Source organism: Pelodiscus sinensis, chromosome 1 (assembly GCF_049634645.1).
Source record: "Pelodiscus sinensis isolate JC-2024 chromosome 1, ASM4963464v1, whole genome shotgun sequence".
In the NCBI taxonomy this organism is placed as follows: domain Eukaryota; kingdom Metazoa; phylum Chordata; order Testudines; family Trionychidae; genus Pelodiscus; species Pelodiscus sinensis.
In genome coordinates, this window is record NC_134711.1 from 27390136 (window position 1) to 27409773 (window position 19638).

The 19638-nt window shown below is 45.0% G+C and overlaps 1 protein-coding gene and 1 long non-coding RNA gene across 5 annotated transcripts in view; one reads left to right on the plus strand and one right to left on the minus strand.

Annotated features, from left to right (window-relative positions):
- Window positions 1-19638, minus strand: part of LAMB4 (laminin subunit beta 4) — a 97189-nt gene that overhangs the window by 67969 nt on the left and 9582 nt on the right. For all 4 annotated transcript variants that reach the window (XM_014572173.3, XM_075927273.1, XM_075927267.1 and 1 more), the window contains 9 exons: window positions 16063-16198; window positions 12338-12411; window positions 10470-10658; window positions 9158-9221; window positions 8751-8965; window positions 5697-5817; window positions 4728-4916; window positions 3630-3809; window positions 508-617 (listed from right to left, as the gene is read on the minus strand). In XM_014572173.3, the coding sequence (XP_014427659.2) occupies window positions 508-617; window positions 3630-3809; window positions 4728-4916; window positions 5697-5817; window positions 8751-8965; window positions 9158-9221; window positions 10470-10658; window positions 12338-12411; window positions 16063-16198 (1278 nt within the window). The remainder of the gene's footprint in view (window positions 1-507; window positions 618-3629; window positions 3810-4727; window positions 4917-5696; window positions 5818-8750; window positions 8966-9157; window positions 9222-10469; window positions 10659-12337; window positions 12412-16062; window positions 16199-19638) is intronic.
- The window catches only part of LOC142829146 (uncharacterized), a 40870-nt gene continuing 27133 nt past the window's right edge, over window positions 5902-19638 (plus strand). The window contains exon 1 of the long non-coding RNA XR_012903483.1: window positions 5902-6901. This is a non-coding gene — a long non-coding RNA (uncharacterized LOC142829146). The remainder of the gene's footprint in view (window positions 6902-19638) is intronic.

Sequence of the window (19638 nt, forward strand, 5' to 3'; positions counted from 1 at the left end):
CCCCTCCCCCTGCTGAAGTCTTCTGGGGGATTTTCTTGGGGCAATTCCAACTACCTCTATAGGGGTACAGAATATGCTGGTTTAGTCACCTGGTGACTCAGTCTTGCTCCATTGAAAACATTGGGAGTTTTGCCAATGACTTCAGTGAGAGCAGAATCCGGCTACGTGCCAGCCAGCTAGACCTGGCTGAGAACATGGTTGTATCAGCTGAAGCATTTCAGAGAATCGTCTCTAGCTTGCTTTAATTAAAATGGGAGGAGAGACTCATCTGACAGCTCCTTATTGAAAGGATTATTTGTTCTCATGCCTGTCACTCTTTGTCTAATTCTATGATAAATGCTGTGGTCTATGGGCCATTTCCACTTGACATCGTGTTGTGTCCCCCTTTAACAGGAGGCCCACTGCAGGGGTCATAAGGAGGCAGGACGTGGGCTAGGGGAAGATCTTTGAGGATGTGTAAAACAGGATGTTACATGAAGCAATAACAAAACCCTTGTGATTACATACAAGGCATTCTTCACAGTGTGGCCCTGTAACAAAGCGCTGGCAGAGGCACTCTCCGGTCACTGAATCACACATGAAGAAAGATAAGCTCCCAAAAGGGTTGCAGGTGCAGGCTGCAAGGAAAAACACAGACAATCACTTCCGTTAGTGCCACTGCCCTACACTGTCTTTTGGTGGGAATTTGAAACAACCACTGCATTCATCTATTGGGGGGACAAACTGCAGAACACCAGCTTTGGGATCCAATTAACACTTCACATGCCAGCTGCTTGTGAGGGGTGGATCATTTTCCGAAGGTATTTTTTGGTGGGCATCTGGAAGGAGAAGCTCTGCTCGTGTGCAAGGGATGGCTCTGGCAAAGCCTGTTGGAAACTTAAAACCAGCTCAGAGAAGTGACTGTAAGTTCTCTAGTCTAGAGTGATGCAGCCCGCAGCCTTTTGATACTGAACATGTCTAGTTTGTCGCCAACTTGATCTTTACTATGGATTGGATAAATGGACTGTAAGATGGATAGAAAGCTGGCTAGAATGTTGGACTCAATGGGTTGTGATCAACGGCTTGATGTCAGGTTGGTGGTCGGTTTCTAGCGGAGTGCCCCAAGGATCAGTTCTAGGACCAGTTTTGTTCAACATCTTTATTAATGACCTGGATGAGGGGTTGGATTGCACTCTCAGCAAGTTTGCAGATGACACTAAGCTAGGGGGAGAGGTAGATACGCTGGAGGGCAGGGATAGGGTCCAGAGTGACCTAGACAGATTAGAGGATTGGGCCAAAAGAAATCTGATGAGGTTCAACAGGAACAAGTGCAGAGTCCTGTATTTGGGACGGAAGAATCCGAAGCTTTGTTGCAGGCTGGGGACCGAATGGCTAAGTAGCAGTTCTACAGAAAAGGACCTGGGGATTACAGTGGATGAGAAGCTGGATATGAGTCAACAGTGTGCCCTTGTAGCCAAGAAGGCTAATGGCATATTAGGGTGCATTAGGAGGAACATAGCCAGCAGATCTAGAGAAGTGCTTTATTCAGCTCTGGAGAGACCACATCTGGAGTATTGTGTCCAGTTCTGGACCCCCCACTACAGAAAGGATGTGGACGCATTGGAGAGGGTCCAGCGGAGGACTACCAAAATTATTAGGGGGCTGGAGCGCATGACCTATGAGAAGAGACTGAGGGACTTGGGTTTGTTTAGTCTGCAGAAGAGAAGAGTGAGGGGGGATTTGATAGCAACCTTCAACTTCCTCAAGGGACGTTCCAAAGAGGATGGAGAGAGGCTGTTCACAGTAGTGATGGATGACAGAACAAGGAGCAATGGTCTCAAATTACAGTGGGGGAGGTCTAGGTTAGGAAAAACTATTTCACTAGGAGGGTGGTGAAGCACTGGAATGGGTTACCTAGGGAAGTGGTAGAATCTCCATCCCTAGAGGTTTTTAAATCTCAGCTTGACAAAGGTTTTTAAGTCTCGGCTGGGTTGCTTTAGTTGGAATTGGTCCAGCCTTGGGCAGGGGGCTGGACTTGATGACCTCCTAAGGTCTCTTCCAGCTCTATGATTCTATGATTCTATTAGCCCAAGTACAGGACCTTCTAACTCATCCTCAAAAGAGCACTCTCATGTGGTAATGCAGACCTCATCTGTTTGGTTTATGTTCCAGGTGAGTTTATATGGCCTTTATGTTCAGGTTTTTATACCCTAAAAATATTAATGGAGTGTTCAACTAGAGATTTTGATGGCATTTCTCTTTTTCTGTGCTCAAGAGGCACAAGTTTACCTGTCCAGGTAAATGGGTTCTAAATGCTTTTGAAATACTAACATGGGACATGACTCTGTAAAATCTGACATAAGGTGCTGACAATGGACATTCGTCTGTGTCACTAACAAACCCTACAAGCTGACAGCAGAATATTCACAACTGGAGATAGCATGAGCGTTGAGAGCCAGGAGGGCGGTGCACTGAGGAAGGCATGCTGGGGATGTCTTGCATAACACCTATCTGCACAATGAGTGATTCAAGCTAGCCTCCTTCATGATTATCAAATTACCCTGACACGTGTATAATATCAATAATATGTCACCTATTTGAAATCCCCCCTTACCAAAGGAATCAGATCACATCTTTAATATTCCTTCTATTTATAAGAGAATGCCGCCGAGTCTAGTGCATGTTTTTGGCAAATAGTATATTTTTAGTCCTACTCTTCGTTATTGATTCATTTCCTTTATTGGGAGTAGGTGGTAACAGTCTTCAAATAGGAGTGTGATCAAATGTTCTTCATGTCCTCTGAAAATAGGACAAGAAATAATGGGCTTAATCTGAAGCCAGGGAGATTTGGGTTGGATATTAGAAAAAATCTTTCCAACTCTAAGGACAGTCAAGCTCTGGAATAGCCTTCCAAGGGAAGTGATAGAATCTGTCACTGAAGGTTTTCACAAGCAGGTGGGACCAGAGGTACCAACTTTCCCGTTTCCCCAGGGGTGCTTGATCCTGCTTCACCACAGGTGCCACCCTCTCTCCCTCTTTTCCCCTAACCCCACTTCCACCCCCACCCCACCCCACCCTGCCCCTGCTCTGACTCTTCTTATCCTGTTCTGCCCTCCCTGAGCACAGCCTGCTCTTGCTCTACTTCTTGCTGCCATTGTCCTCCCTTTCACCTCCTCAGTGCCTCCTACAAGCCCTGAATAGCTGATCACTGGCAGGCAGGAGGCATTGGCAGGGCAGGGGAGAAGCTGATTGGAGGTGGTGGGTGAGGAAGGGGAGGAGCTGATCGTGGGGTCACTGAGGGGTGATGAGCACCCATTACTTTTTTCCCCATAGATGCTCCAGCCCCAGAGCACCCACAGACCCAACACCTATGAGCTGGACAAACACCTGTCAGAGATGGCCTTGCTTTATATGGTCCTGCCTCAGTGTAGGGGACTGAACTGGGTGACTTTTCCAGGTCCCTTCTAGCCCTACATTTCTGATTCTATGATATATTTCAGATGCTGCACCATGTGACATTTCCTGGAAATTAAGTGACGTCAGACAGCCCAATGTGACTTGCAAAAGGAGCTAGATTTGTTTTTCATCTACCTCTGTCACTTAAAACTAAGTTTTGAAAGGAAAAAAGAACAAGATCATAGTTTACATACGCTGGCAGCCAAGAGGATCACTGCTACTCAGTCCATAGTAGCTTGGCTTGCATGTGTCACAACGGACTCCCTCAACATTTTTCTTGCAAAGGCACCGACCAGCAATAGTTCTGAGACTCCGGTCTGTACAGCTTTCACACAGCCCATTATTCAATGTGCCGTCTGGGTCACAATTGCAGGCTACAATCACAGATATTCACATGGAGATGGGAAAATAATGATATTCAGAAATCTACATTAACATGCAGGTCCCATAACTACTATTATTAATTAAATATTTATATTCTGGTAATGCCAAGAGATCCAGTCAGGATGAGGGGCCCAGTGTGCTAGATGCTCTGTCTACAAGCAAAGCCTCATGTGAACCAGAATTATTCCATGCACCTCCCAAACAAAACATGCCAGAGGGGGTGCTATCCGTCCCTTGAAGAATCCATCTTAGTCCCTCCCCACCCTCTTTCAGCTAGCTAGCACCACCAGGAGGGGAGGATCCTGAATAGGGTTCTAGTAAACCCGTCTTGAAGGATGCAAGATTGTAGGGAACTCATTGTGTTTGCCTTCTCCCTAGCACCTGTGCAGAGGCTGGCCCGAGTGTGGACATTTATGACCAGGGCTTGACAAATAATGCAATCTACTTGCCCGTGGCGAGTAGATTGCAACCCGGAAGAGCCGAGTTCCGGCGATCTGCGCATGCACAGAACGATCTGCGCATGCGCAGATTGCCGAACAGCGCAGCTGGTGAGCGGGGCTCGCCGCGGTTCGGTGAGCCCTGTTTATGACTATTCATATTTACACTGATTTGTTACAAGAAAGATAACTTCCCTACTGGACTTCAAAGCTAAATTCAGTGATGACCCTTAGCTGAAATTAATTCAGGTTTTTTCCCTTCATTAGCCTGAAAATGCTGTTAAACAACTGGGGTAGAACATGCTTCTGCTTCTGAAAGAGGTAAACCTTTTTACATTTACATTGATAATTAAATGTATTGATGAAGAAAGCAGTTGGAGACTATAGCAACTTACAAAGAAAACGGCAAACATTTCATTTTGAGCCAATCATTGCTTGCCATTTGTAAAGGTGACAGAACAGCATGCTTACGGGTGCAGGCACGAGGGTCTGAAATTGTTCTGAGGGGATCCTGGTAAAAGAAAGGCTTGCACTGATCGCAGTGTTGCCCCATGGTATTGTGCTGACAGTCGTCACATACACCACCACTGACACGATCATTAGCTATGTACACTGCCATGTCAAAATGGCACCGGTCCGAATGGCCATTGCATTGACACTCTAAAACAGAAAGTAAAGTGGGATTTATTTAAGAGCAGCACATTTTGATTCATATGCCTGACATTTGGCTTTGAACATACTCCCCCCTGGGTCCAACCTCCCCTAACTTGGGAGTGGGGATGAAGAATGTCACAGCTGAAGTAAAGTCTCTGATTCTGAGTTCACACTGTCTTTACCAGCATGAAAATTCAGTTGTGCAACTTCCAGTTTTCACTGATATAGCCAAGAACACAGTCAAATTCACAACCCTTTAGTTTATTGTCTAGCTGCTTTACATCACTGGGGTGGTACAAAGCAGCCGGCGTAAACAGATGAATTTGGCCCAGAATGTCTTAGAACCTTTGTGGCCATCATCATTGATTACTATTTTGTAGCATACCCACAGATGGGTTAGAAATCTGTTAGTAATCTACTGAAAAGAATACTGCTTTATTTAAATACTATTTTCATTTGAAACAAGGACCCTGACAAATGAACAATCCCTTTTGCCTTCTTCGTCTTTCTTGTTTACTTTATTTTTACCCGTTAGAGAGAATTGGAAATTGAAATCGCTTTTCTTCACTGAAAGCAACACACATTAGACAAACATCTATACCAGCAGGCACACAGCACAGTTGAGACACATCTCCCCTGACAATGCATCACTGACACCCGAATCTGCCTAGGATGTTCTATTCTGGTTGGTTTCAACATGAGAAATAAGCCCATGTGAAAGCTCAGCTAGGACTGTACGGTGCCATCACCTAGCTGATGAAAATTAAGTAACTATTTGTCAGGTACGTTTGCAAGCGTTATCCTGCGATCCTTCTGCTGGCATCCAAGGAGCATCGTTGTAGAATTCTTTACACCTTTCACAGGACACACCCTCAGTGTTGTGTTGACAGACGCATCTGCCATGAACCTGCAGCACGTCAACAACAAAAATAAGTGAATTTTCTTTAGTCCGTTGACTTTGGGCCGTTGGACAGGGAAAAATACACTCCCATCCGCCCCAATATAATTTTATTTCATGTAGGATAATATATTGCTTTTTGATTCCTGAAGACTGAAAACCTCCACAGTGCCAGAACCAGATCAGGTTATCTCTGTTTCTTAGGGGGAGAAATTTAGTATGTTTGTGTAAGCAGGGTTAGGATAAGCTCTGCCCTGACATCTGGTGGTGAATTGTGGCGAGTGGTGCAAAAAGACTTCAGGGGCCTAGTATGTGCTCACAGCAGCCGAAATGGTCACTTTGGCCACTGTGGGATCCCTAGTCTCTCTGTTATTGAGGCAGGGGGGATAAAGTGTTGTTACTCTGATTATGTGAATCAAGGACAATGGAATAATGGAACTTTTTATGACAGAGGAATTTGCCATAAACTAAGTAGCACTCGCTAGACAAGGGGCATGGGTTCCAAACCCAGTCAAGTTGAGAAGCTGGGGACAGGTCTTTGTATCTGGTGGTGGGGCACTGTCTGAGGGCCTAAACAACACCGATTGCACCCCTTCCTCTCTCCACTGTGGCAGAGCTAATTTGGATTCCATTAGGAGTCTAGTTGCGAGCTGCTGAGCTGACTTCACTGTGGGCCAATATAGCACTAGCACTGAGGCTCCTCTGTTATGAGCTGAAATCACTGTGGTTGTGGGGAGCCTGATGCTATACTGCTGAGCTACTAGCAGAGCAGCTTGCGGGGACAACCAGCAAGCACAGGCAGCCAGCAGAGCGGCTGGTGGGGATGACCTGCGAGCAGCTGGTAGAAGCGGCAGCCAGTGGAGCAGCTGCAGGAGCAACCAGCTGGTGGCAAGGGGCGTGGACCGAGATGGCTGGCGGAGCAGGGCAGTTCGTGGGACAGCTGAGGCAGCTCACGGGACAGCAGATGGAATGGCGGAGTGACTCACGTTGATGGCAGCAGCAGAACCCTATGGAGAGGCAGAGCCATCGGCGGACCATGTTAGGTGTATCAACCCACGCCCCCCTCCAGGGTGGGATGGTAAAACCCTGCCAGGTGAACTTTTGAACCGTGGGGTGGCACTGACCCAGGGCAGAGACTTTTGGGGTGTTGGACTTTGGGTCTTTGGGTGATTTTTGGATTGCTGGACTTAAGGAACTCTTGGGGTGTTGGACTTTTGGGGACTTTGGGTAATTCGTGGCTGGGGGGTGGGCCTTTGCTCACGTTTGGTCTATGAATCCGAGTTGTAGTGTTTTCCCAATTTAATGCTGATGTCGGTTACCTCATGTTATTAAAGATTTGCTGCTATACTGAGGTTCTGTGCTTGCGAGAGGGAAGAATTGCCTCTCTGAGGCGCCCAGGGGTGTATGTACGATTTCCCAGGTCACTGGGTGGGGGCTTGAGCCGGTGTTGTATTACCTTGTTTGGAGGAGACCCCTAGATACTGAACCTGGCTCTTGCTGCTATTAACTCGGCCTAGCAGAAGGGTTACATTTGTTATAAAAAAAACATAGTATTTCTGAGGTTTCTTTCCTCTCCAGAAAGTAACAGATTTCAAGAGTGACTTTTCTTTCTTTGCTGAGTTAAGCTTCAAATCCACAAATTTGTCATTTGCCGAAACTGAACAGTTCTACATCACTTGAAGAGTCCTATGTACTCATCTGGCTGGGTAGAGTCCCTCTAAAACATCGGGGCTGCCGGGCGTCCGGGGGCAGGGCCACTCACGTGCCAGGCACCCGGGGACGGGGCCGCGCACACACCCCGGGGGTGGGACCACCCATACGCTGCGTGCCCAGTGCCAGCGCCACCCATGTGCCGCACTCCCGGGGCTGGCGCCGGCACCGGTCCTGTACCGCACACCCAGGGGTGGGGCTGCCCATATGCCACGCGGCCGGGGCCGGTGCTGCTCCTGTGCCGCACACCCAGGGGCGGGGCCACCCATGGGGCAGGGCCACCCATGGGGCGGGGCCACCCATACGCTGCACGCCCGGGGCCAGAACAGCCCATGTGCTGCATGCCTGGGGCCGGCGCCACTCCTGTGCTGCGCGTCCAGGAGCAGGCAGCACCCATGCGTTGCGCGCACGGGGGCGGGGCCAGCCCGATCACTCGGTGGGCACACAGAAATGGCCCGGTGGGCGCCATGGTGCCTGCGGGCACCACGTTGAGGACCACTGCTCTAAAAACTATATGTCAAGCCTAAAATGTTTACATATAAAAATATTTAAGTAACCTAGGCATGTGGTATGCCAGCATAAGTAGAGAAATTCAGAGCCCTCTGGCTCCCTCATCTGACATAAACACTTCTCAGTTACACGAGAAAGAGGCATGGACAGTATGTGGAGCAATAACCAGCCTGCTTTAAACAAACTGAACACATTTTAGAAAAGATACTTCTACTGACAAAAACACTTATATAATTTATCCACAGGAAAAACACTACTTCCAAATATGAAGGTACATTTTATTCTGTCTCTGATTCTTGGACAATCCGTTGTTCACCAGTTTGGTTTTTATTTTAATGTAAAAATAGGGAATTCTCTTTGTGCTGATGACTCTTTTCATGTAGTTTTCACCAAGGCTTGCTGGGGTTGTGGAATGTACCCAATAAAGTAGCCATTCAACTCTGCATGCAATACAGATTACTCACTGGGATTATATTTGCACCACTACAGCTATGGCATTTTCATGCTATTATTAACATGCTTGTGTGTCACATATTTTAGAAATATAGTTCCAACAGCAGTCAGGTTCTGATCTCTTTTAATCTGTCACAGTGTTTTTAATGGAGAAAGCAATGTGAAAATATTTTTTAAAATGTTGAATCATAAATTACTATCTAGGGATAGTCATACAAAAACTACCAGATAGAGAATCCCCTTTTAGGACTGGAAGTTTCATAGCTTACCATTCCAGGCTGATGGAAAACATCTCCCCGCAGTTTCTGCACTGGACTGCATTGGCGGGCATGGCCATTACAAAAGCAACTTCCACGGACAACTATTTCATAAACTGCATAATAATATTTTTCAATGGGATCACTTTGCCTTCTTCCAAATAAAGTATCCCCAAGAGTGTGGAGTTTCGTGAAATTTATTCTCAGGTTTGTTAAGGTAATGAGTTCTGGAATAAGAGAAAGGAAATAAAACCCCCATAATTTCTCTAAAAACTCTATCCACTTGAAAAAATACAGCATGCTCAGCTGTTGTAGATTGCTACATTATGCTGATTTGCACTAGGAGGATGTGGAGAACAGTATTTAACATACAAGACCATCAAATAATGATGCGTAAAGAAAACCCAAACTATACATACCCTGGATACAAGGGAGATAAGGATTTTCTATTTCAAAGCTGGGATCCAAAGCTTTCAAGACAACCTGCGAAACAAATTAATATATATTTAAACATGCAAAGTATTATTTTAGTACATAAAGGCAAATAATTTAGTTAAAATCTATCTAATCTATCTATCCGGGTAAATAATAACCAATAAAATTTCATCAGAGGGTTAGCTGTGTTAGTCTGTAACTTTAAAAACAATGAGTAGTCAGTCCTGTGGCACCTGAGGGTACATCTACACTAGCCCCCTAGATTGATCTAGGGAGGCTAATGAGGGTGACCGGAATTGCAAATCAAGCCCGGGATTTAAATATCCCGCGCTTGATTTGCATGTTCCCGGCCGGTCGCCATTTTAGAAATTGACTAGCCCGAACTAACTGCCCGCTTCTACATGTGGCAGTGAAACGGGATTCTGATTTAAAGCCCTAACTTGAATTAGCTGGTATTCCTCCTGAATGAGGTTTAGCAGCTAATTCGATTTAGGAGCTTTAAATCGGAATCCCGTTTCACTGACACGGGCAGTTACTTTGGGCTAGTCAATTTCTAAAATGGCAACCGGCCGGGAACATGCAAATCAAGCGATCTAGGGGGCTAGTGTAGACATACTCTTAGAGACTAACAAAAATACATATAGTATCAGGAGCTTTCGTGGGCAAAACCCACTTCTTCAGATGAGCTTGAGTGGAGAAATAAAGGGGCCTATTATAAAACCAGTCTTCCTTACATTTAACATATCATTGACCTCAAAAGCAAAGAATGGAATATTTCCAGTCTACTCAGCCTCATTAGCACCAGTCCTACTATTAACAGGTACATTTTTTCCTCTCCATTCTTTTTCTGTAATCAGTTCTGATCGTACCCCTTTTTCCCCTCCACTCAAGCTCATCTTGCCCACCCCTACTCATGTCCCACAGATTGAAGCTAAAGGGAGCCAGCTGGCTGTCACCTACTGCTATCAGAGAACAGGCTTCTCCACAGATCAGCAGATGTTTAGGAGGAGTGAAGATCTGTTGTGGGAAGGGGCTTATGGTTTAGAATGGAAACCTGGAGAAACCACATCGTTTTGAATGCATTTTTGTATGTGTTCATTGGAACCTAAAACTCAAAATAAAAGTCGGTAGTCTGATTTTCTTCTCTGTGTAACCCATTGCAGGCATTTCCCCTTGTCAAACCAGTGTGAGAGGATAATCAGACATAGGATACAAAGTACCTGGCTGATATCTCATTATCATGAGAAGGAAATCAAGGTAATTTGAATTAAAACATGCACAAATACTAAGGAATACCTCGCCTTCAGTAGAGGGCTCAATGTCTGAATATCTTGAATCACAAACAATGTCTCCCACTCCTTTAGCTGGCCCAGAAGGGATGGTAGGGAAAGATTCAGCACAGTTTTGTGCAAAATACCTAAATATCTTCCAGCTGTGACCATAGTCTGTGGAACGCTCAACCAACATTGCCGCAGGCCGAAAGGTCTAGAAGAAACGTGGCAATAATTCTTACAACAGACTTTTGGAAGAAAGTTTTTAATTTAACTAAGCATATGTCTATACTGCAAATGGGAAGTGTGACTGTAGCATTTCCAGATGTACTTGAGCTGGTTTTCATTTAGCTCCATCTACCCAGGACCCTGGCCCACACTTGTACACCTGCCTGTGCAGCTATGGCTTCACTGCTTTGGTTACTCAACCTATATCAAAGTAAACTTGAGTATGTTCCTGACTGCCATGTAGATATACCCTAAACATAAGGGTTTCTTTCTGCAAGGGGAAATTTCCTGGCAAAAGTATACTGTTATAACTCCCCATGTGGACACTCTTATTCCAAATAAGAATGCCTTTTCTGGTTTACAGTTGATGACAGTTCCAAGCATGGGGCTTCCAGGATTAATTCCCCAGTCAACTACTTGGGATACTTGATGTGACAGGGCGTACTCCCTCTGCACTGAGCAGTAGGGTTGCCAGGTGGTTTCAACAAAAATACCGTACACACTTGATATTACATCGCAATCTACATTACATCTTATTTAGAAAATACTGGACATTTATATTTTCTCATTTATATTTTCTTAATTTGTTTCCCAAACAGAAAGCCAAGATACTGGACTGTCCAGTTCAAAACCGGACACCCGGCAACCCTACTCAGCCCTGAAAGCAGAGGAGGCCACGACCTCTGCACCTTACTGGGCATGTTGTGGAGTCAGTGCGTTGTGGTTAGGATTTCCCTGCTGACTCAGTGGCAAGAGCAAGCCACTAACGGGGCCCTGAGATGGGGTACAGTGGAGTAGAAGGGCCTGGACCCCCATGCAGGGAGATGTAAACCTTTCCCCTATCTACTCCCCCACAAATAGACTCTGACCATTGGGTCACGTGTGGACTATTGAACAGTACTGCCCTGCCAATAAGGTGAGTTATAGACTGTGACCATTGGGTCACATATGGGACTAGAGGGAAAGAGCAGGCAGACTTTTGGGGCTGGAATAGAGGCACTGGCTGGGGAAAAAAGGGTGGGGATAAGTGCAATAGGAGTGAGGTGGACCACCCCCATCCGACCTGGGACATTGTCATCCCTATAGCCACGTGACACTTGATTATCTGAAATAGTCTAAGTAAGAACTGATGCACATAAGAAGCAGGGGTCATCAGCCGAGTTCTCTCAGCAACAATAAATCACTAGAACTACCCAAAATGGGGAACAATGGTGAATAAGCAATTGCAAGAGAACCGAGTGGAGTCCTTTAGGAAAAATAGTATATGACCATGTAATTATAGACTATAACATAAAACATACACACACAGAGCCAAATTAAAATGTTGCCCTGGTAACCTTAATTCTGTCATTCCTCACTTTTGAGCGTTTGACTTTGCAACCATTATGTTCTTTATATAAAGCTATGTGAAGGTGTAACCCACACACTTCCTGGGTATAATGTATTGTCTCATCTAGTGGAACCAAGACCACTAACAGAGAGAATAACAAGTCTGTTCTACTGCCTTAGCTAACAGGCAGGTGGCTTTTAGCTCATGCAGCAGAGGTTCATACACTAAGCACAGAGATCCCAGATTTAATTCTGACCACAGACAATTGGGGTCTATGTCTCAAGAAAAATAGACCCCAAAGGCTCAAGAAAAATATCTAATCAGAATACCAATACCTTAAAACTCAGTATAAGATGGCTGAACTGGAATAAGGTTTCTAGATCCAATCTAATGCTAACATGGTCAATACCTGAAAAGGAATTAAAAAATCATGTAAAATTACTCCTCTTTCCCATGGGTGCACAATTGTGGTTTATGCAGCTGTAGGTTTTGTCACAGAAACAGATTTAAGTTATAAGTTGATGCTATTTGAAAAAAAAAATATTTCTATGGTTGGTAATTCAATCCTGTTGTAGTTGCTTTGGTACAATTGTTGAAAATGAGTTGATTCAAGGTATCATGTTTACAATTTCTCTATAGATAAGTTACTTCTTTTTACCAGATGCTTCTGAATTCCTGTGTGGTTATAAATCAACAGATCCAAATCACTGTAAATGTATGTTCCAACATTATAAATCAGAGAGAAATATAATGTATCATATTGCAGCAATTCTCAACCAGGGATGGGGGTGGGGGAATCCATGGCCCCTGGGGATCTGAAAGCTGGTGTCAGGGGGTCTGTGAAGCAGGGGCAGCTTTAGCATGGCTGGGTCCCAGGACATAAAGTTTGGAACCCCCAAATCTGCCACCCTGTGGTAGAAGCCCTGAGCCCCACCCTGTCCTGTGGGGCAGAAGCTCTGACCCCTGCTCCCCAAAGAACTAAAGTTTCAAGCCATGGCACTCGGTGGAGCACAAGCCCTGAGCTCTGGTATTCTGCAGCTAAAGCCCTGAGCACTCCCACCCTCAGGCCCTGGAGTTTTTATAGCATGGTGTAAGGAGGGGGGCTTGGAAAGAAAAAGGTTGAGAACCACTGGTTAACATTATTCTGCTATTTCTTCTACTTCTTTTGAGATTTCCCTTATTTTTTGAGTCTCTTAGCTAGATGCCGAGCCAGCAGTCACAGATTTCTCCACTCTGCTTCCAAAGCTGGACTGCTAGAAAGAGGTGCAGTTATGGGGTAGCTATGGGGTGCCCAACAGCCCCCCCATCCACCCCAGCACAGCCCCTGCCCCAGGGTTTCTGTTACGTGTTTCACCAATCCTGTTTGTGATGCCAGTGTAGCCTGATTAATTATTACAATTATAATTGGGATGCAATATACATTTGTCACACATAACAGGCTCTTTTTCAGGTTGCTATTTGGAGTTAATTAAGAAGATACAATCTAGTGAAGCAAACAGACTCTTCAGTTAATGTAGACAAATATAATTGAAATAAAAAAGATCAGTCTGTTCAAGTATAAAAATAAGATAAATGCAGTGAAGTGATTTCCTGCATTTTCACACATGGGATACGTCTAAACTACATGGCTCCGTCGACGGAGCCATGTAGATTTGTTGCTTTGGCAAAGGCAAATGAAGCCGCAATTTAAATGATCGTGGCTTCATTTACATTTACATGGCTGCCGCGCTGAGCCGACAAACAGCGGATCAGCTGTTTGTCGGCTCAGCGCGCTAGTCTGGACGCTCCCCTGCCGACATCAAAGCCTTTTGTCGGCAGCCCCGGTAAACCTCATCCCACAAGGAATAACGGGGCTGCCGACAAAGGGCTTTGATGTCCGCAGGGAAGCGTCCAGACTAGCGCGCTGAGCAGACAAACAGCTGATCAGCTGTTTGTCAGCTCAGCGCGGCAGCCATGTAAATGTAAATGAAGCCGCGATCATTTAAATCGCGGCTTCATTTGCCTTTGCCTATAATTCTAATCTACATGGCTCCATCGACGGAGCCATGTAGTCTAGACACAGCCTTACAGTCTTACACCATGAAAACCATTTAAAACAAAGATGAAAGGAAAAGTAATTGGTCCCCCAGCAGAAGGGAGGGCCTCATGAGGTTTATATTGTCTGAAGAACCCCTAAATTAAGGAACTAGACTGGGGTTCATCCAGATTTGGATTTAATGTCCCTTCTTAATTTATTTTGTTAATACCCAACCATATTTTATCATCTTCTGTAACCATAACAAATTAATCTCTAACCCTCATCTTACCTAGGGCCCATAATAATGCCTATTAATATTAACAACCAACACTGCTCATTTCTTAATAATGCTTATAGTTTTTTGTGGTTCAACTGTCTAGTAACCAGATTGCTAATGGCCTTTCCAGAACCACTTTCTAGCAGAATTCTATGATGTACTGTATTTTTTTTTGTTTACTTGTTTGTCCTTCCATATGAGAGTGCAAAATTTATGGTCAGGGATTATTGTCTTTAGCCCCTCCTCAGCTAAAATATAGCCTTTACTATAACTACTTCCACAAGGTCTTGCACAAATAACAGGCCTCAGAGCAGGAGCCATAAGTTAATGGTAGATGATGACCACAGAGAACACAGCAGGAACATGGAAGTAGCCACCATAAACCAGTTTGAGCAAGAAGTGGCAGGTTGGAGAAAGCTAATTGCCATTAATACGTATGGATAGTCCAGCTTATGGAATAAGTGTACCCCAGTATTATGCAGAAGAGGAATTTAGATGTGAGCATAGAAGGTTGTGTATTGATGTGAATATTCATGCTAGTGCTCAGGTCCTATGACAGGGCAAACTACTGCATGGCATTAGCAGTGATTCTCAATCAGGGCTCCACAGCTCCTGAGGTGCCATGAGTTGGTTTCAGGGGTGTGTGAAGCAGGGCTGGCTTTAGAATGGTTGTACTCTGGGCAGAAAGTGCCAAGTCCCAAGCCCTGGCACCCCAAAGCAGTAGTTGCAGAAGCTTTGAGCACACCCCCTCCCCCCAGTATTGGATTAAAGCCTCAAGCCTTAGTGCCCGTGGGGCAGGAACCTGGCATCCTCCAGATACAGAGGGTGAGTGACATTTCCCCTGGGGGAGGCTAGTTCTCCTTGTCCTACTTCTTCCACCCACAGCCCTACCCATACTCCACCCCAGGTCCCAGCCCTGCTCCTGCTTGGCTTTCTCCCTGCCAGGCCCCCTCACCGCCGCATTCCTCCTCTCCTCCCACCCTGTGAGGTCCCCTCTGCTTGCAGCTCACTGCTTCCCTCCTTTCCCTTACCCCTTTCCTTGAGAGGTCCATGCTGCTTGCTGCATTCCTCCTTTCTTTCCCCCATCCCATGGTGCCCCTGCCACTCACTGTGTCCCTTCTCTCCTCCACAGTCTTCCCCCAGGGGTCCACCACTGTCTAGAGGGATGCAGGAAGTGGCAGATGGGGGGAGGGCTAATGGAGAAGAGGGTAGAAGAGAGGAGGGACATGGTGAGCAGTGGGGACCTCCAAGGAGGGAGGGGGTAGTGGAGGAGAGGAGGGACTCAGACAAGCAGTGGCAGGTGGTGAGGGTATCGGGGGTGGGGGGCAGAGAAAGGATGGGAAGAGGTGGAGTATGGGCGGTATCACCATGGCCCAGGCATCTGGCAGCAGTGACTGTCCCAGGAGAAGCTTAGCCACTCCTGGCCTATTATACCCACCACCTATGCCTATGGGGTAGAAGCCCCTTGTCCTGGTGCCCCACAGCTAAAGGCCCAAGCCCTCAGCCCTGCCACTCTATGGGGCAGAAGCCTTGAGCCTCCCACGCCCACAATTGGAGGCCTGAAACTCTTTCTCCCTATGGCTGAAGCCCTGAGCTGCTCACTTCTTGGGCCTTGTAATTTTTTAGTATATTGGGGGGAACCTCAGGAAGAAAATGGCTGAGAACCCCTGCCATGTTGTCTTCTGGTTTCATAATGTAATGACTGCAAACATTAATTACAATAAATAACTAACCAAACTGAGAAACCTTATGTGACTGTATCCTACCATTTTCTGACTGCCACCACTTCTTTTTTCGGTCTGGCTCAAAAGTTGTAATAACATTTTCAATTCGGTGACTGTTGCTCTGGGTATAGGGATTATATGGGTATCTGGAATCACAAAGGAAGCATTTCTGTTCACCCTAAAAACAGAATAAACAAGACAAACTATCATTGCAGTCTCTGTCCCAATTGTCCAGTAGATAGCACATGCCTCAGTGTTTGCAGGATTGGGGCCGTACCAGCTCCATCCTCTCCTTCACCCCCTCCTTTGAGAGGCCCCCGTTGCTTGCTGCATCCTTCCTTGGGACCTGTGTTTTGCAAACACTTATGCGCACACTAAAATTGTCATGTGAGTGGTCTCACTGAGCTCAGTAGCTTGTCTTGTGTGCATATAGGACACATGTCCGTATTGTAGGATGGGGCCTTGGTTAGCTAAAGCAGTGGTTCCCAATCTCCGGGCTGTGGTCTGGTGCCAGGCTGTGAACCGCTAGCTGCCAGGCTGCACCACTTTGCCAGGCCATGCCCATGCCTTGATTGGCTCAGCAAGAATTTAAGCTCCCTGTAAGCTGCATGGCAGTGTGGCCATGGCAGTGAGCCCCGCTCAGAGGTTTAAGGCTGCTGAGCAGAGAGCTTCCTGGCTGGAGAGGGGCACTCCCTCAGCACCAAAAGCTCCCTGCTTCAGCGAATGAGCATGCTGGTAGTGAAGGGGACATAAGGGGGGAGGGAGGGAGAAAGTACATGGCTGGGAAGGAGGGGGCCAGAGGGGAAGGGAGTTTGGAGCATGCAGTAAGTACGGAAGAGGAGAGATTTACAGCAGCTTCCTGGTCTGGGAGTGAGGCAGCAGACTGCATAGGGTAGGTGGAGGAAATGGGTGGCAGTGTTGGCATCTGTGCAGTGAGATGAGGACAGATGGGAGTTTGGGGTGTCTTAACTTGCTTCCATCTGGGCTGCAGGCAGCAAGAATCAAATCCTGTCTGTCTCAACACAGCACCCCTAGCTGGGCTGCAAACATAGGACTCTCTCCTGCATAGGGGCAGGCTGTGTGGGGTGGTGCCAAAATTTCAGGTGGATTAAAAATGCTTAGGCTGCTTTTGAATACCGGAACAAAAGGCTTAGCATATGACATTTGCATGATTACATTTCAAACAAAGTTTACATAGGTGTTAATGGCTTAAGATCAGATAAGAAAGGAAAGGATTCTTTTAACAGAATTTTTTTAGCATTGTAGATATCTGCAAACTCTGATAGGTTACAATGACATGTATTGTGTGCATATAGATGTGATGTAAAATAACACATGACCTCTTAAAATTAATTACCATAATGAATATGCAAATAAAATGTTACCAGTCTGCCAAGAGTTTGTGAATGGGTTTGCTAGTCTGCAGTATAAAAAAAGGTTGGGAACCACTGAGCTACAGCAAAATTTGGGGACTATCACAGCATGTTAGAGACAGCTGTTTCCCCCAGCTTTTCCTGAGTAGGGGGAGCTTGTTGCATGGGCTGGGAATTACCGACCTGATCTTAACTAGAAAATTAATAACTCCTTTATCTCTTTCTTACTGGTGCATAAAGTTTTTCAGCACCAGAATCAGAGGGGTAGCTGTATTAGTCTGTATCTTCAAAAACAACAGAGTGCCATGGCACCTTTAAAACAAGCAGATTTATTTGGGCATAAGCTTTCATGGGCAAAAATGCATTTCATCAGATTCAGAGGAGAAAATTAGATTTGAGAATGGAAGGCTGGGTATTGGCATGAATATTCATGTTAGCACTCAGGACCCATAACTAAGTGAGTTTTTGCCCACAAAAGCTTATGCCCAAATATATCTGTAAGGCCAGGTCTACACTACACCTGGAAGGTCAGGCAGGTTAAGGTCTCAGAAGGAGACTAATAGGAGCAAACACTCCTGTTGGCTTCCCTTACTCTTTGTGACTGTAAGGAGTACTGGCGTGGACCAGAGCCATCCTCAGTGTTTGATTCAGTGGGTCTTAACTAGACCCACTAAATCAAATGCCAGAAGATAGATCTCCAGCACAGCAAGTGAATGCCTGGCTTTAGTCATTATGATGCCACAGGACTCCTTGTTGTCTTAACACAAGCAATGTCTGAGAGACTGATGAGAGTATGGAGTGGGGACTGGGAAAGGACTTGTGACTGTAGGGTTGGGGAGGCTGTTGGAAGGAAAAGCAATTACACTTTTGTATGTAAAGTGTTTGTATGTTTCCAAATAGTATAATCCCGAGGGAATTAGTAAGTATTTTACAAAATCACAAATACAGTATAAGTAACATATATAATTATTTTATGGACTGTAAACACTAATGAATGTATATGATATGTGACCATTACTACAAGCATGTATAACCCCGCGTATGTCTATATAGAAATAACAAAAATATCCCTAACACCTCATTTTAAAATGCTATTTTTACAGAAATCTAAAGCTACAAAAATGGTTAGCAGGGGTAGAGCTCACATGTGTATAGACATCTGTGATATGACATGATAATGACTTTACCTTCCTTTGATCTTGTCTGTTAGAAATTTTTTGCTCCCTACATGACAAGCATATGCTTGCCTAAATAGCAAAATCTGCCATGTTACATTAATTCCTGAAACTTGCAGTTTTAATACCTTCTCCAATAACACATTTTCTCTTTTTCTTTGCAAACTTTTTATACATACTAAGTGGAATAATATATTAAATCAGATATTTCACATAAGCATGCAATTTGGAAACATACAGTCACACTTTATAAAAAGGACTAACACATAAATATCAAACTGTGTTTTGAATTTTGAATCATAATTTTCAATGAATTGTTCAGATCAAGCCTTCAATGGGATTTCTTAAAATGCCTAAAGTGAATTATCTGCATAAATCTTTGTAGGATCATGTCCCACACAAAACAAATAACAGAGTAAATAGTTATTAGAAATAATTAATGAATAACCATATTGCCTGAGAAATGTTCATTCAAACTATTTGGTGGATAATTGCAAAAAGTGTAAAGATTCACAGAAAACAAGACTAATTCACAAACTATTTAAGAATGGAAAAAGTGTTCATCAGATTATTTACAGTGAATAAAGTGAACAGCTCTAGCTCCATATGTACTATCTATCTCATTTCTGCAGTATATTATGTTTTAAACATGTCACAGCACTTGACCAGAAGGTGATAAATAGTAATTTTAAAATTATCTCTAAAATGAGCAATGTCTTATTAACTCCCTCTGAAGTTCACATCTGGTAGTTAGTGAAAAATATTTTTTCTCAAGATGATTTATTAACTTCATGGAGACACATCCTATAGTCCTTGCTCAGGGAAGTTTGATAAGGGGCAATGACTGTTGGAGCTGCATAGCCCTATCCATCACTTTCCTACTGCCTACGCTTGGCTGAACAGAGATTTGGGTCCCTTCCGAGCTGGGCTTCATGGTATGCACATAGTGCAGACTTCCTCAGTGAGTTTCTACACATGTGGCAAAGTCAGATTGATTTTAGTGCAGGCAAGGCCACTGCAGCCATGTAGAACAGGACAAGATGTGTTCCATCAAGGTAATGAGTGTATGG